We start from the raw sequence: 15,572 nt of genomic DNA on the forward strand, positions 1-15,572 counted from the left end.
CACCCTAGTTCTCTCTCTCTCTCCACCCGCCTTTCATTTTTCCAGGCTTTGGATAAGACTTGAGTTCCCATCTTGGCCCAGTGCTAGAGCATCTGATTGGTTGTGCAAAAGGTCCCAGCCCACTCCAATGGCCTCTCCCGGAAGAGCTGGGAGAGATCCTGCCTGAAACTCTGCCAGTAGCTTGATGGACCAATGTTCTGGCTCTGTATAAAACAGCTTCCTAGGTTCCTTATAACTAAGATGGGCTCTCTATAGCTTCTGCCTTCTGGAGCAGGAGAGGCTGAGTTGTGATCTGAGACCAGTGTTCAGATGGCAGGAGCCTTTTGTGAAGAAGTCGCCTACCATTTTTAGAAGGCCGCAGCGGAGGCATAATTTGGCTAAATGTGTTTATGTGTGCACCTGCATGTGAAATCAGGCAACGCGGCTTGCAGATTTCAAATTCCCCACTACCTTTCCTTATGCAATCAAAGCGATGCTCTGGTTTGCTTAGAACTGTTGCGCATCTAACTTTTTAAACAAGCGCTATTTGCTGTTTTGCTCTTCTTAGCTTCAACGCATTCATTGTTTAAAATAATAAATCAATTTGAGAACCGTTTTCCATCTGTCACTTCCTTCAGCACCCATCAACAGATTCTTTCATCCAGGGCCCTCCAGAAGTTTTGTTGGACTACAACTCCCATCATGCTGGCTGGGGCTCATGGGAGTTGGAGTCCAACAACATCTGAAGGGTCAAGGGTTCTCCAGTAGCCTTAAGTCAACCCATCAGGTCATTTATCTGGTGCCATTCCACATCTGGAGTGCTATTTACATTTTTTTAAAAAAAAGAAACCATTTTTTCCTATATCCAGAGGAATAAGTTCAAGGAATGCACATGCATATTCTGCTTTTGAATGAGACCTGGTAACGTTCAATGGCACAGAGGAAGAGGCTGGAAGCAGAAATACAGAGCTCTCTCCCACTCTACCAAAAAAACTGTAGCCTGTTTGCCTTCAGGTAAGGCTGTTCCTTTTATTCCGTTTTGTCCAGTTTACACTTCTCATCCATTAGAGGAGGCATGGCCAACTTGGATTGAATCTGGCCCTTAAAGAAATTACATTTCCCGCTCCCCACCAATGGCCTGAATACATTTCCCCTCAAGGTGTGGTGGAAAATCCGGTCACAATTTCACCTGTATGGTAAAAGAGCTTCAAGTTGCAAGACACCGAGATATTTCCCACTTCACAGCTGCAGCTCTGTCTCTCCTGTCTCTCTCTCTCACACACACAATTTGGTAGGTCAGGCTACGCCAACAGCTGTGGAGCCCATGGCGATAACAACACTGGCCTCCTTCTCACTGAGCTTTCAAACCTGTGTCTGGGCTGTACCAATTCAGACAGCAGGTAGGGGTTCCCACGGCAGACCGTTTCAAATTTCTTCCCGCATGTAGAAAACTAATGTGGCAGGAGCCTTCTCTCTCACATGCTGGTTTTTTACTTGCAGGGTTGAAATAGATAAGAGAATTCAGCCATTTGCACCCTCACCTGCAGCCTGAAGTGGTACATTCCGGACCCCAGGTGGAAGTGGGCCAGTCTTCCCTTACAAAGACAGACAGTAAAACCACCATTGCTTGCCAGCTTAAATCAATCTTACTGTTATCAATTTGCATCTCTTCCAGTTTTCATCTCGGGGGTCTTTTCAGCCCACGTCATTCAGTTCTCTTTTCGTTCTGTGATCTCTTAAGCTGCCAGCTCATTCCAGTTCACCTATTCTTCTCTTTCAATCTATTCTTTGCAACGGCGAGTTGTTTGGGGAGGGGGAAAACGAGAGAGGCAATAGCTTTTGCGTGGATGGTGGGGGGCAGCTGGCTTCAGTTTATAAGATTCCCAGGAGGGGTAAGAGAAATGCCAAAAATAAAAAGTGCTTTTAATGTTAACCTGCTTTCAGCGACTGTGTTTACGAGTTTACCTCCTTTCTGGAAAGGATTTGGGGGAGAGGGAGGAGGAGAACTGGGTTGGGGGGGGGAGCTGAAGAAGGGGAAGCCTGACTGGAGACAGATCTGTGGGAGCAGGAAGCCAGACAGAGGATAGGGCTAGGGGAGGGGTCAGCAACTACAAGATCGTGGGCCAAAACCCATCCCTTAAGAGGAGAAAATGGCTTCTGTGGCAACAGTCCATGTTGGGGATTGGGACGCTGGCCAATCTGCCCTTGTTATCAGCGACTCTCCAGGAAAAATCTACTTGCTGACCAGGCAACAGCTATCCTGCAACATGATCCAAAACTAAACCATTCCATCCCCTTAACTCTGCCCCTTCCACTATAATGCGCGTCGCACCCCTCTCATCTTGTGGCTGGTCAGCAGGAGATGGGGGAGGAAATGAATACTACAAGGTGCTTTTGAAAAATCTGTCCATTTCCTTTGTTTTGCTCCTTCCTTTTTCTCAGGGGAATTTGCGGCAGGGTGCGAGGTATCTCCCATTGCAGAGGGGTGGTTGCTGCTGCTGTTTCTCTTTCCGCCTCCTCTGTTCTCCCCCTGAGTCAGTCCTGCAGCCTCCTTCCCTTTGCTCACACCCGACGCAGAGGCCGGAAGCCGCGGGGTCTCAGTTTCATCTCTGTGAAAGGGATGGAAAACTCGAAGCCTTTCCAGTTAAACCAGTTGATGCCCTTGGATGAGACAGAGAGAAATAAATAAATAAGGTAAGTGAGAAGCAAGGAGATGCATAATCTAGGAACGGCATGTTCCCTGATTGGGGACAAGGACATAAGCAGGGTCTGCTGAATCACGCCAGTGGCCCACCTAGTCCAGCATCCTGTTCTCACAGTGGCCAACCAGAGGCCTGTGGGAAACCAGCAATCAGGATTCAAACACAAGAGCCCACTCCTCTCCTGTGGTTTCCAGTGACTGGTACAGTCATACCTCAGGTTAAAGTTGCTTCAGGTAGAGCGTTTTCGGGTTGCGCTCCGCCGCAACTCGGAGGTAACGAAACACGTTACTTCCGGGTTTCGCTGCTCATGCATGCGCAGATGCTCAAAATGATGTCACGCACATGCGCAGAAGTGGCGAATCGCGACCCGCGCATGCACAGACGTGCAGGCGCGGGTTGCGTTCGCTTCAGGATGCAAACGTGGCTCCGGAACAGATCCCGTTCGCATCTAGAGGTACCACTGTATTCAGATGTATTACTGCTTCCAATTGTGGAGGTACAGCATTGCCATTGTGACCAGCAGCCATCGATAGCCCTCTCCTCCACAAATTCCTCTAATCCTCTTTTAAAGCCATCCAAGTTGGCGGCCATCCCTGCCCCCATGGAGAAGCGACTTCCATAGTTTAATTGTGTGCAGTGTGACAAAGTGCTATCTAGGAGAACTGGATCTCCATGGACGTTGGACAGTTCAGACAGAAAAGAGGAACAGGAACTGCCGATGTTTGTTTGTGTCCGAAGCGGAAATCAAACCAGCTGATACACGACTGGTATTCGCTGTAATTGTAGCTTTCCAAATGATACCGAATTGATTGCGGGTTTTTCTCACCCACCTCATTGCTTTGCCCTGAAATAAATGGGGTGGAATAAATAAATAAATGGAGTGGAAAAGAAGAAGGATAAGGAACTTAACTCAGAAGTGAGGATCTTGTGGCTCTCCTGGAATTGCCAGACTCTCACTCCCATCCCCTCTGACCGTTAGCCATGCTAGTTAGGGCTGATGAGGGCTGGAGTCCAGTGACGCCTGGAGGGCCACAAGGTCCTCATCCTTGTTATGTGGATGAAATTGATTACAGGGCCAGATCAAAATGATCAGACAACAGCAAAGGTTGCTAGGTTTATCGAGGGTGCAATGAGATGAAGGGCCACTATCTGAACGATAATCTTGGTAATTTGGTTGCCCTTTTTACCCATTTTATTTGTATATATTTATGTTGCCATGGCCATTGGCTGATGCGAATAAAGTTTATCTATCTAATTATTACAGGGATGGGGAGCCTGTGACCCCCAGATGATGTTGGACTACAACTTCCATCAGCCCCAGCCAGCATGGCCAATGGCCACCAGTTTTGGGAGTTTTAGTCCAATATCATCTGAAGAATCCTAATTAATGTCCTGGAGGGCTTGTTTGCCACTATAAGAACAAGGATATATGACTGCATGGACCACTGTTCTCATCCAGCAAAGTGCTTTTAACTTTCTCAACATATATATTTATGTATTTAAAGGTCCTGGACCTTTGAACATCTGCACAGGGGGTAGAAACCGAACAGGCGAGCAAGTGATGCTCTCCCCATCACGGCAATAGGAAAGGGACACTGGCCTGTCACTCATAATTTGCAAGCACTTTGTGTTTGAAAGGTGCAGCTGCCCTTCACTCCCCCTCGCCCCATTGCAGTACCTGGTGGTCGCGGTTGTTCGCGTAGAGCCCATTGAGGTTGGCGTAGTGGCAGTTGCGGTACCACCATGCGCCGCGGTAAGAGACAGCACAGGGGATGATGACTCGGTTGGGGTCGCGGTCCTTGGTGGAGAAGACGCTGCCCGAGTGGTAGGTGAAAGCATCACCTGCGGAAGTGGGAAGAAGAAGAAAAAAAAGAGTTTGGATTTGATATCCCACTTTATCACTACCCTAAGGAGTCTCAAAGCAGCTAACATGCTCCTTTCCCTTCCTCCCCCACAACAAACACTCTGTGAGGTGAGTGAGGCTGAGAGACTTCAGAGAAGTGTGACTAGCCAAGGTCACCCAGCAGCTGCATGTGGAGGAGCAGGGAATCGAACCTGGTTCACCAGATTACGAGTCCACTCTCTTAACCACTACACCACGCTGGAAAGGAGGAGAGAGGGTTTGAAACGGAGCACAAATCTTCCTCGAGCCTGCGCTCAGCCTTGAATCCTTAGATCCCCCTGCTCAAACCTGCCTTGAGGTTCCCCCACTCAAAAGAATAATATAATATGAGTAAATGGGATGTATTGCTATGTATTTGCGGGCGACAGCTGCAACATCTAAGGAGAGGGAGAAGGCTTGTAAAAACAGACACCTTTATATATGCAGGAAGATTCAGGGTAGGAAAAAGAAAGTCCTTCTCCACACAGTGCATAGTTAAACTATGGAACAAACTCCCACATGAGGCAGTGATGGCTGGCTTTAAAAAGAGGATTATACACATGTTTGGAGGGAAAGGCTATCGATGGCTATTAGCCACCACAGTTAAGTTCTGCTTCCACTGTCAGAGACAGCATGCCTCTGAATAATAGCTCCTGGTTTGTTTTGTTTTGAACTTTCTCATGTTCACAGAATCATAAAACGACAGAATTGTAGAGTTGGAAGGGACCCCAAGGGTCATCTAGTCCAACCCTCTGCGATGCAGGAATCTCAGCTAAAGCATCCATGACAGATGGCCGTCCAACCTCTGCTTAAAAACCTCCAGTGAAGGAGAGTCCACAGTCTCCCAAGGGAGAACTGTCAGACAGCTCTTATTGTTCCTCTGAGTCAAGTTGCCCTGCAGACATCCTAAGCGCTCCCTCTGAAACCAAACTGCCCCAGCCCCCCTCACCAGCAGTGCCGCTGTAACTGCCCAGGTGCAGGCGGTAATGATCAGCAGGGGGATCCACGCGGAAATTCTGGTAGGTTGCATAGACAGACTCGTTCCCGGCCCGCAGATCCACGCGCAGCTCGTAGTCCCCTGATGTCGTCAGCTGGTGCAGAGCATCGTTCCCTGGAGAGCAAGGTAGAGAGCAGGATGAGCCCTGTTTCCCTCGCGCACCCTGGTTCCCATCCTCCTGCAACATGGCTGTCACTTTAGGCTGCGTATTTTGTTTTCTTTGGAGAAGAGGCTTCTGGTGACTTTGCAGAAAAAGAGAGCCAGTGCGATCAGACTGCTGCAAGGGTGGGGGACCTTTTTAGACTGAGGGCCAATTTTTCCCCCTGTGCAACCTTCCAAGGGCCAGTAGCAAAAGCAGGAGGAATAACGGATGTAAAGTTTATCTTTGTGTATCAGGCTACTCGCTCTACACAAATTAACGCAACCCTCTCTATCCTGCATCCAGGCAAGCAACAGGTATCATGGGGGCGCTCTACGTGGGGCTACCTTTGAAGGTGACCCAGAAACGACAACTAATCCAGAATGTGGAAGCTGGACTGGTGACTGGGAGTGGCCGCTGAGACCACATAACACCGGTCTTGAAAGACCTACACTGGCTCCCAGTACGTTTCTGGGCACAATTCAAAGTGTGGGTGATGACCTTTAAAGCCATAAACGGCCTTGGCCCAGTATACCTGAAGGAGCATCTCCACCCCCATCATTTAGCCCTCTGGTGGTTCCCTCGCTGCGAGAAGTGAAGTTACAGGGAACCAGGTAGAGGGCCTTCTCGGTAGTGGCACCCGCCCTGTGGAACACCCTCACACCAGACGTCAAGGAAATAAACAACTACCTGACTTTTAGAAGACATCTGAAGACAATCCTGTATAGGGAAATTTTTAATGTTTGGATTTTCTTGTGTTTTTAATATTCTGTGGGGAGCCGCCCAGAGTGGCTGGGGAAACCCAGCCAGATGGGTGGGGTATAAATCATCATCATCAACATCATCATCATCAGAATCCAAATATACATTCCAGCCAGGCAAGACACCTAAGGAGAGTGCTGATCAATGCCAGTGAGGAGTGTGGCCTGGGGAGCATCCCATAGCCAGGTAAACAGGCCCGGAGGGTCACCTTTGACCTCCGTCCCTGACATATGGCTTGTGTTTGAGAGGCCTGGTTTTAATTCCAGTGCAGCTGGGGACAGCCTTTCTTGTGCCATGTGCTTTTTTGCCTCCATTCCCAGTTTGTAAAAGGACAGCGGCAGCAAACCTGCCACAGCATCCTTTTGTGCAGATGGATGAATTAAAGGGCAGCTAAGCAATGTATGCACCTAGCCAGAACTCCCTGGTGAGGTTGCCAAAGCCGGTGGCGTATTCCTGCCAGTTGCGCCAGAAATTGGTCTCGCCGTTCATCCGACGTTGGAAGACCTAAAGAGAAGGAGGAAGAGTGAAATGGCATGGTTGGGTGTGTGTGAAAGAGAGTTTTGTGCATGCAAATGAATTTCTGGTGTGTTTATGTCTGCTGTGGATAAACAAATAAAATTTGCATCAAGGTGGCCCAATGTCAGCGCCAGCTACAGCTGGATTTATGGATAATGCAAATTAATGCCCCTCAACATGCTCCTGAACAGCACAACTGCATAAATGAAGAAACCCCACAGGGATGGGGGAATCTGTTTTGAGCTGACACCACCTTTGAATGTTTCTGCCCATAATTCCATTTCTCGGCTACCCTCCTTAATACTTACTGTCCAGCCTCCTCCGTCAGTCTCCATGTCGCAGTACACCTGCAAGGGGCGGTCCTGGTTGCCCCCAAGATAAATCGTCCTCACTCTCGAGGGTCCCGGCCCATTCTGGCTCTCCTCTGCGCAATCCCGAGGGAAGGGGTATCTCAGGGGTCCTGCCGAGGAAAGAAAAGACGACTCTGCCAATGTCTATCCTATACAGTGGTACCTCGGGTTAAGAACTTAATTCGTTCTGGAGGTTCGTTCTTAACCTGAAACTGTTCTTAACCTGAAGCACTACTTTAGCTAATGGGGCCTCCTGCTGCTGCCGTGCCGCCGGAGCACGATTTCTGTTCTCATCCTGAAGCAAAGTTCTTAACCTGAGGTACTATTTCTGGTTTAGCGAAGTCTGATTTTAAATATTTTTATTAAATTTTGCAACAAACATTTATAATATCCAATCTGAATTTATTACATATTTTCTCTTTTAGACTTCCTTCAACCTTTCTGACAATCATCCATTATTCAAATTTTTAAATACGCATTTCCTAATTTTATATTGCATTTTATAGACCTTCACCCTCTTAGTTTTCATCAATACAATAGTCCTCTAACATTCACAGAGCTTCTTGAAATCCCACTAGCGTTATTTGCTCATCACATACACATTTCAGATAATCTGAAAATTTTCCCCAGTCCTCGATGAACTTTTGATCTTGTAGATATCTGATCTTTCCTGTAAGTTTGTCTAGTTCTGCATAATCCATAATCCATTCTTTGAGCGTCGGCAATTGTTCCTGTTTCCAGGTTTAGCGGAGTCTGTAACCTGAAGCGTCTGTAACCTGAAGTGTATGTAACCCGAGGTACCACTGTATACTAATTGCAAGCTCATTCTCTGTTTGCTGATCCTTATGTAGCTATCCATACAAATAGGCTCAGGGGAACCCCAAAGATACAAAACTAAAACTAAAACATGGGGAAATAAGGTGCTCCAAGCCACCCCAATGAAGACAAGATTGACAGAATGCTGGTTGACTGTTGAAAGGAGGGTGAGCAGAAAACCTTGGGATGGGGCATGCTGGAATGGAGTACCTGGAAGAGAGCAGGGCCAGCTGGCTCAAATCCCAAAGAGGAGTATTCCATGCTGCAACATTTTGTCGCAGTTCCCACTTCAGTGTAAAGGAAGATAACCTCCATTTTCAGGAGCAGCTGTTGGAGACTGATTTCCATTACTGTATTGTGCCCTGTTTATGAGCTTCCCAAAGGCACCTGCTACCAGACTAATGTTTGGGGCAGTGGCGGGGGTGGGTGGAGGGAAAGAACTAGATCAGATCAAATAATTCAATATTAAGTGAGCTGAGGTGTCTCAGAAACAGTGGAGGCTCCATTGGTGAGAATGGGGCACTGTCCCACCAACCTCAGCCAGCCCCCTCCTGCTGTCCTCCTTACTTACAATCATTGCAGAAGGAGGAACTGACCATATCAATGTTGCCCTTGTAAAATTCAGCAGGGAGGACGATGGGGACAAAACTGGAATGAGCTGGCTCACTCTGTCCTTGGCTCTCTGGCTCCACCTACTGTTGGCCTCCTCTGCCTTCTGCCCTGCCAGCCCCAATGGCTGTAAGTCACCATTGCTCAGAAGGGATTGTTCTGAGAAAAACTGTCAGACACCACTGCCTACAAATGGCATAGAGACTTTTGGGGGCCAATTTTCACTTAGCGTTTAAATCTTCCTGTTTCATAGCATAAAGGGGTTGGGCGTGTGGTCCCAAGATGCAGAATCGCGAGAGGGCAGGCTCTTGTTCTAGAAAACAGAAGCAGTTCCCCCCCTTTCTCCTCGAGGTGCGTGTTCACACAAACAGAGATGAGTCTGGAGTTAATGACTTGTGAGTCTCATTCTTACATGTGAATGTCATCACTGCAGAATGAAAAACTGGGGTTGGGAGAGGCATGCGTAACGTAAACGGGCGTTCTCTCTCTGGTGCAGGTTTTCTGAAGCTGTCAAAGCCTCGTGTGCCTAAACACAAATGTGTTGACCCTCGGATGCCCCAGGCAGAGCAATTACCGGTGGTGAAGGACGTGGCGGTTGGGGCTGTAGGAGTGCCTCTTCTCAGTGCTTGGACTTGAACCTGGTACCGACCGGAAGGAATCAGGTCTTGGAGTTCATACGAGGTGACAGAAGCATCCACGGTGATCTCCTGTGGAGCAGACAATGAGGCGCAGTGAAAAGCCAAACCAATAACATGCTGTGGAGCTTACATGGTTAAAACTCTTCCCCTATAGTAGAGTGCTCTCAGCCCTACTATCAGAAAGGTGAATCAGCCAATGAGTCTGACACTTCATTATTCTCAGGGAGGGATTGTTCAGGGCCTACATATAGGCTTTACATATTGGTAAGGTAAAGGTAAAGGGACCCCTGACCACTAGGTCCAGTCGTGACCGACTTTGGGGTTGCAGCGCTCATCTCACTTTATTGGCCGAGGGAGCTGGTGTACAGCTTCCAGGTCATGTGGCCAGCATGACTAAACCGCTTCTGGCGAACCAGAGCAGTGCACGGAAACGCCGTTTACCTTCCTGCCGGAACAGTACCTATTTATCTACTTGCCCTTTGACATGCTTTCGAACTGCTAGGTTGGCAGGAGCAGGGACTGAGCAATGGGAGCTCACCCGGTCGCAGGGATTTGAACCGCCGAACTTCTGATCAGCAAGTCTTAGGCTCTGTGGTTTAGACTGTTTAATCCCAATGGACTCTGCTTTGTAGGTTTCGACTTGAAAACAAACCATGCGCTGTAGTGCCATCCCTGGATATTCTCACTTCTCAGGGAACTGGGGAGTGCATAACCAGGACAATACTAGACAGTTGGGTACCTTTGATTGTCCAGACGGGGTTTCATAGGTTAGCAGATATCCACCAGGAGGGGCACGGGGTGGCAGCCAAGTGAGACGAGCACTGCGGGGTGAGATTTCACTAGCCTGCAGATCCCGGGGTCCATCTGCCCCTGGAAAATGGAGAGGAATAAAGGTTTAAGAAAAACCAGAGCAGTCAAGTTATCTACCTGGCACAGGGAAGATTCCTGCCCCTCTCAATGCAACATGTACCCTCTCAGCAGCGTAAACCAGAGGGACCCAAGAAGGGAGTGAAGGGATGGATAGCTCAGCTGGCAGAGCATGAGGCTCTTAATCTCAGGGTCAAGTGTTTGAGCCCCATGTTGGACGAAAGATTTCTGCATTGCAGGGGGTTGCAGGGGGTACCTCCCAACTTTGCAATTCTATGATTCTAAGTAAACTTGACTAAGGAAGACAAAATTAGAGCCATGCAGGATCCAGGCCAAAGACCCATCTAGCTGTTCTCACAGCTGCCAGCCAGATGCTTATGGGAAGCCTGAAAACAGGACTTTCCTCACTTGTGATTTTCAGCAACTAGTCTTCAGAGGCATATACTGCCTCTGACAGGAGAGGTAGAAGAGACTTAGGACATGGTTCCCTCCCAAATCGATTTCAGGCCCTCCAGTCTCCGTTGGCTGGCTTTCCTGCCCTTTGTGAGTCTCGGAATGTCTCTATCGCTTCCCCGGCCCCATCTGCATACCGGTGGTGAACGTGGCGCTGGCGGGAGAACTGCGGTTCCCTCCTTTCTCCCCGTACACGCTGGCCCGATATTCTGTGTCCAGGTGCAGCCCTGACAACTGCAACTCAGCCCGGTTCCCTGGCACTGACTCGGAGGCCCTTGCACCTGGGAGAGAAAGAGAAGAGACGGATTATTAAGAATGGGCCCTGCTGCAAGTAGAGATGGGTGGATCTGTCGGCTTCGGGTTTCTTCGGTTCAACCTTTTTTGCATTCACAGATTCAGGTCTCCACGCTGCCACATCACCTGAATCTTTATTTTTTTTTGGAAAAGGTAACATGCTCATGGAAATTCACCAGCATTTTAGTGTGAATTACACACGTCTGTAGGCAATTTTGCTCCTTAATTTTGCTCTGGGCCACTTTCCACCACTGTTCCCGAGCCACTAGTTTGTGTCTGACTCCAGCTGTGGGACTTTGAAGTCCTACTAACAACAACACTGCAGATCACAGAAGTCCAAGGCTTACACACCTTTTCCTCTTGTCTTGTGGCCATGTCTGCCTTTTGAGGCAACAAGTATAATGCAATGAATTACACTCTCAGTCTCCCTGCTGCCTCCAAAATGGAATAAGGGCCTTGACCACCTGCAAATCACCCCACCCCTGCCCAAATCCCCAACTCTCACCACCGGCAGGCCCGTAGGTGACAATGTAGTTGTTCATCTCAGCCACAGCAGGTTGCCAGGTAAGCACAGCTGAAGAATCGGTGACGTCGATGGCACGCAAGTTGGAAGGACCATCCGGAACTGTGAGGAGGAGAGAGGAGGATGCTGAAGGAGGTACAAGCTCCAGCAGAACCGGTTGAAAGTGTGGGCATGTAAGAATCAGGTGCAGTCAAACACAACATTGCTAGAGTAGGCATGAAGGTTGTCTCAGTCCTCCAGCCGGAACTTCCTGCTTTGCAGGACTGAGACGAAACTTCCTATGTGTAACTTGAGATGGGTGTGGCCTCTCCTGAAGTAGAAAGAACCAGAAGCACAGGCTGGCGACCATCTTGTCTCTTCTTGCCTCTATCGATGCCATCTTAACAACAGCACTACTAAGATGCACCCTTGGCTCCAGGCCAAGAGAAGAAAAGGGGGTTTTCTCCCATAAGGAGATAGTCACCACATTTAAACTATGTTCTAACCTTTTAAGTCTGCCTTCTGGGAACCTTTGTGTGAACAGATGATTACTTGTGAGTAACGCTTTATGCTTTATACTTTACGGAAGACTGCATAGCGTCTTATTTTAGGAGGGATTAAACAGGGAAAATACCAGGAATACAGAGACTCTAATGAGTCTGAGCAAGCTATCTGCTGTGCATGTGTTTAAAAAAGGGGAATGTTAACTCTGCTGATTTTGTTGAACTTGTAAGGACAAGTTGGGATAGGATATCTTAGACTTCCCACAGAAAGGACCCTAGGAAGAAGGTATGGGAGAGAACACCCTTCTCCCCCCAGATACACTGCTGTGCCCTGGTTTGATGTGCAAATGGTCCGACTTGGTACAAGGTGGCTTCTTAAAAGTGGATTCCTGGTCTTGGAAGAGACCGAAAGTGGTTGAGAGTTGTTGCTGTTTCTATCATGCAATATTATATTTCAAGTGGATCACTAAGTTATTCATTTTTGTAGTCATGCTTTTCACTATGACTTATTTGCGTTGGATCTGATTGGTTGTCAGGTGTGTGATCTTTGTTGTATATTTTGTCGTTCCTATGGCTCGTGAACTGCCTTGTGTATAGCAATGTGGAAAGGCGCTATACAAATTTAAAATGGAATTGCTGCAATGTGCTCTATGTGAAGCTTCCCTTAGGCTTCTCTGGAGTACAGTCGTACCTTGGAAGTCGAATGGAATCCATTCCGGAAGTCCGTTCAACTTCCAAAACGTTCGGAAACCAAATCGCGGCTTCTGGTTGGCTGCAAGAAGCTCCTGCAGCCAATCGGAAGCTGCGAAAGCCCCATCGGACATTTGGTTTCCAAAAATAGTTCACAAACCAAAATAGTCACTTCCGGGTTTGCGGCGTTTGGGAGCCAAAACGTTCAAGAACTAAGCTGTTTGAAAACCAAGGTACGACTGCACTGCAATGCGCTTAATGTGAGGCTTCCCCTGCAAACTGCAGCTGTTGCAGAATGCAGCAGCAAGGCTGCTGACTAGCACATCCCATTGATGCCATAGAACTCCTCTGCTGAAGGAGCAGCACTGCCTGCCAATATGCTACGGAGTGCAGTTCAAGGTTTTGCTTTTAGCACCTAAAGCCCTGAATGACTTGGAAACACCTCGCCCCATATATCCCTGTCTCGCAACTGTGTGCCTGTGATGGGCCCTGCTGGGAGGAGTTCCACATGCCCCAGAAGTGCACTTAGTTTGTACTAGGAACTGGGCTTTTAGTGTGGCCACTCCAGCACTCTGGAATCAGTTACAAGCTGAAATTAGACAGGCACATAGCATCTTGTCATTCAAGTGACTGCTGGAGATGTTTTTGTTTAAGAAGGCTTTCCTAGAAATGTAACTAGGTCTGCTTACGGAATATTGCCAATGGTATAACTACAGAAATGGTTTTATCGCTTTTAGGTTGCTTTTATAGATTGCATCTCTTGCATTTTATCATTTTGTTCTTTGTACGTGGCTTTGACAGTTTCTGCGTGTGAAGTGGCTTATAAATTTGTAAAAGGAGGAAACGAATAAAATTATGGGGTGTTGCAGCTTTCGCCCACGGACGTACCTGTGGTGACATAACCCACCAAGGGCTCGCTTTCTTCGAACCCACGAACAGACATCACAGTGACCTCATAGCTGGCCCCGGGGGTCAGGCCCTCAATGGTTGTTCGGAGCTTTGATCCATCCACAGAGATGCTCCTTGGCTCTCCTGCAACAGAATTAGCAGGTCTCAAATCTCTGCAGAACTGCAGGACACCAAGATGTCAAAGGCTTGTCTTAGGAGGCGGCACATGGTTCTTCAACTGGTCAAGACTGCGGTGTCACAGGCTGACTTAAGCTGCTGTCTGGACTCCAAGAGTAGGATGCACAGATCTGCCAGGTCAATCCTCTCAGTTTCTGACTTTTCCAAACCTTAATAGTTTAGTCTCCACATGTCAACATAGGTTTGCAGATGATTATTATTGAGCTTCCCATGAAAATCCATCAGTATTTTAGTAAAGCATATACACATTTTTGTATGCAATGTTGCCTGAATTGCAACACAATTTCCCCTAATGTAATGCATTTTTGAGGATATCGAAGATATCTAGGAGGCTAGTGATGCCACCCCGTCTAAAGGTAAAGGTAAAAGTAAAGGACCCCTGGACGGTTAAGTCCAGTCAAAGGTGACTATGGGGGTTGTGCCACTCATCTCGCTTTCAGGCCGAGGGAGCCAGCGTTTGTCCACAGACAGCTTTCCGTGTCATGTGGCCAGCATGACTAAACAGCTTCTGGTGCAATGGGACACCGTGACGGAAACCAGAGAACACGGAAACGCCATTTACCTTCCAGGCACAGCAGTACCTAATTATCTACTTGCACTGGTGCGCTTTTGAACTGTTGGGTTGGCGGGAGCTGGGACAGAGCAACGGGAGCTCACTCCGTTGTGGGGACTCGAACCACCAACCTTCCAATCGGCAAGCCCAAGAGGCTCAGTGGTTTAGACCACAGCGCCCCTCGCTACCCCGTCTACCCCACGGGAGACAGGATACAAGTCCTCACCTCCATCTGAGGGCTGGAAGGAAACTTTATAACCATCAACACGAGATGACGGTGACCTCCAGTTCGCCACCACGGAGGTCTCGCGGATGTCATTGAAGAGCAGGTCCCGGGGGCTATCCAGCTCTGGAAGGAGAAAGAGAAAAGGGAACACATTGTTTTCTTGCATGCATGAGAGCTCGGAGCTGCATCGCTGGAGCTCCTAATGTCATGTTCTTCCTTTAAAAACAGTTTGGAGTGGAAGAGAGGAGATGGATTTGGATTTCTGCTGCTGCAGCAGCACCACAGGGGACACAGGGCTGGATCCGCCACCCCTGCTCTCCCCATGGAGTGGCCCTGAGCCCAATAGCCTGCTTTTTTGGAGAATAAAATTACGTAGGGGGTTCCAGTTGCATGACTCCAACATAACGCATCGTTTGGCCCTCGGCATCCAAAACAATACCCACGCTTTGGCACCTGCCTCTCTGTTGCTCGCTCTCCCCCCCCCACACTTGAAATCCTCCTCCCTTTCTCCTGGGATTAACTGTGGCCAGTTTGGCTGACCGCAAAGGAAACAGAGAAACGCCAAAGATTAATTCCTCGGGTCTCACAAAGGAAACCACAGCTGGACGCCAGCCGAACCCTGCGAGCGAAGCCAGGGCTGCAGCTGTTGGGGCTGCTTCTCGCTGCCTCAAAAAAGATCAGCTCAGACCCTTCGAGATAACCGCTTCTGCACGCCACCCTATGGCCCTCTTAGCCTAGGTTAACTGGCACAGTTTGGTGGCTGCAGCTGGCTGTGTTGTGTGTGTGATGGAAATCCTTACTTTTTTTTAAATGCCTTATTGAACAAAAGAAGTAAAAATAATTCTACGTTTGCAGAGCAAATGAGGGACAAGTTGGTTTTCTAAAAAGTCTCTTTCATTTTTGCTGCTTCTTCATATGTGGGTAGAAGAATGAGGGCATTTCAGCACTGCAAGAAAATGGGTTAAAGTGAGGGGTGGAAGAGGGTTTTGCAGTGGTGATGCAAATGTT

General features: G+C 48.4%; 1 protein-coding gene across 16 annotated transcripts in view; it reads right to left on the bottom strand.

Moving 5' to 3' along the window:
* Nucleotides 1-820: 820 nt before the first annotated feature.
* The window catches only part of TNXB (tenascin XB), a 119,123-nt gene continuing 104,371 nt past the window's right edge, over nucleotides 821-15,572 (bottom strand). For all 16 annotated transcript variants that reach the window (XM_081901274.1, XM_081901272.1, XM_081901273.1 and 13 more), the window contains 11 exons: nucleotides 14,565-14,687; nucleotides 13,588-13,731; nucleotides 11,510-11,629; nucleotides 10,848-10,991; nucleotides 10,130-10,260; nucleotides 9,327-9,459; nucleotides 7,286-7,437; nucleotides 6,869-6,965; nucleotides 5,513-5,674; nucleotides 4,360-4,523; nucleotides 821-2,640 (listed from right to left, as the gene is read on the bottom strand). In XM_081901274.1, coding sequence (XP_081757400.1) covers nucleotides 2,542-2,640; nucleotides 4,360-4,523; nucleotides 5,513-5,674; nucleotides 6,869-6,965; nucleotides 7,286-7,437; nucleotides 9,327-9,459; nucleotides 10,130-10,260; nucleotides 10,848-10,991; nucleotides 11,510-11,629; nucleotides 13,588-13,731; nucleotides 14,565-14,687 — 1,469 coding nt within the window. In that variant the 3' untranslated portion in view covers nucleotides 821-2,541. The remainder of the gene's footprint in view (nucleotides 2,641-4,359; nucleotides 4,524-5,512; nucleotides 5,675-6,868; nucleotides 6,966-7,285; nucleotides 7,438-9,326; nucleotides 9,460-10,129; nucleotides 10,261-10,847; nucleotides 10,992-11,509; nucleotides 11,630-13,587; nucleotides 13,732-14,564; nucleotides 14,688-15,572) is intronic.

Source organism: Podarcis melisellensis (assembly GCF_964234715.1).
Source record: "Podarcis melisellensis genome assembly, chromosome: 2".
Classification (NCBI taxonomy): domain Eukaryota; kingdom Metazoa; phylum Chordata; class Lepidosauria; order Squamata; family Lacertidae; genus Podarcis; species Podarcis melisellensis.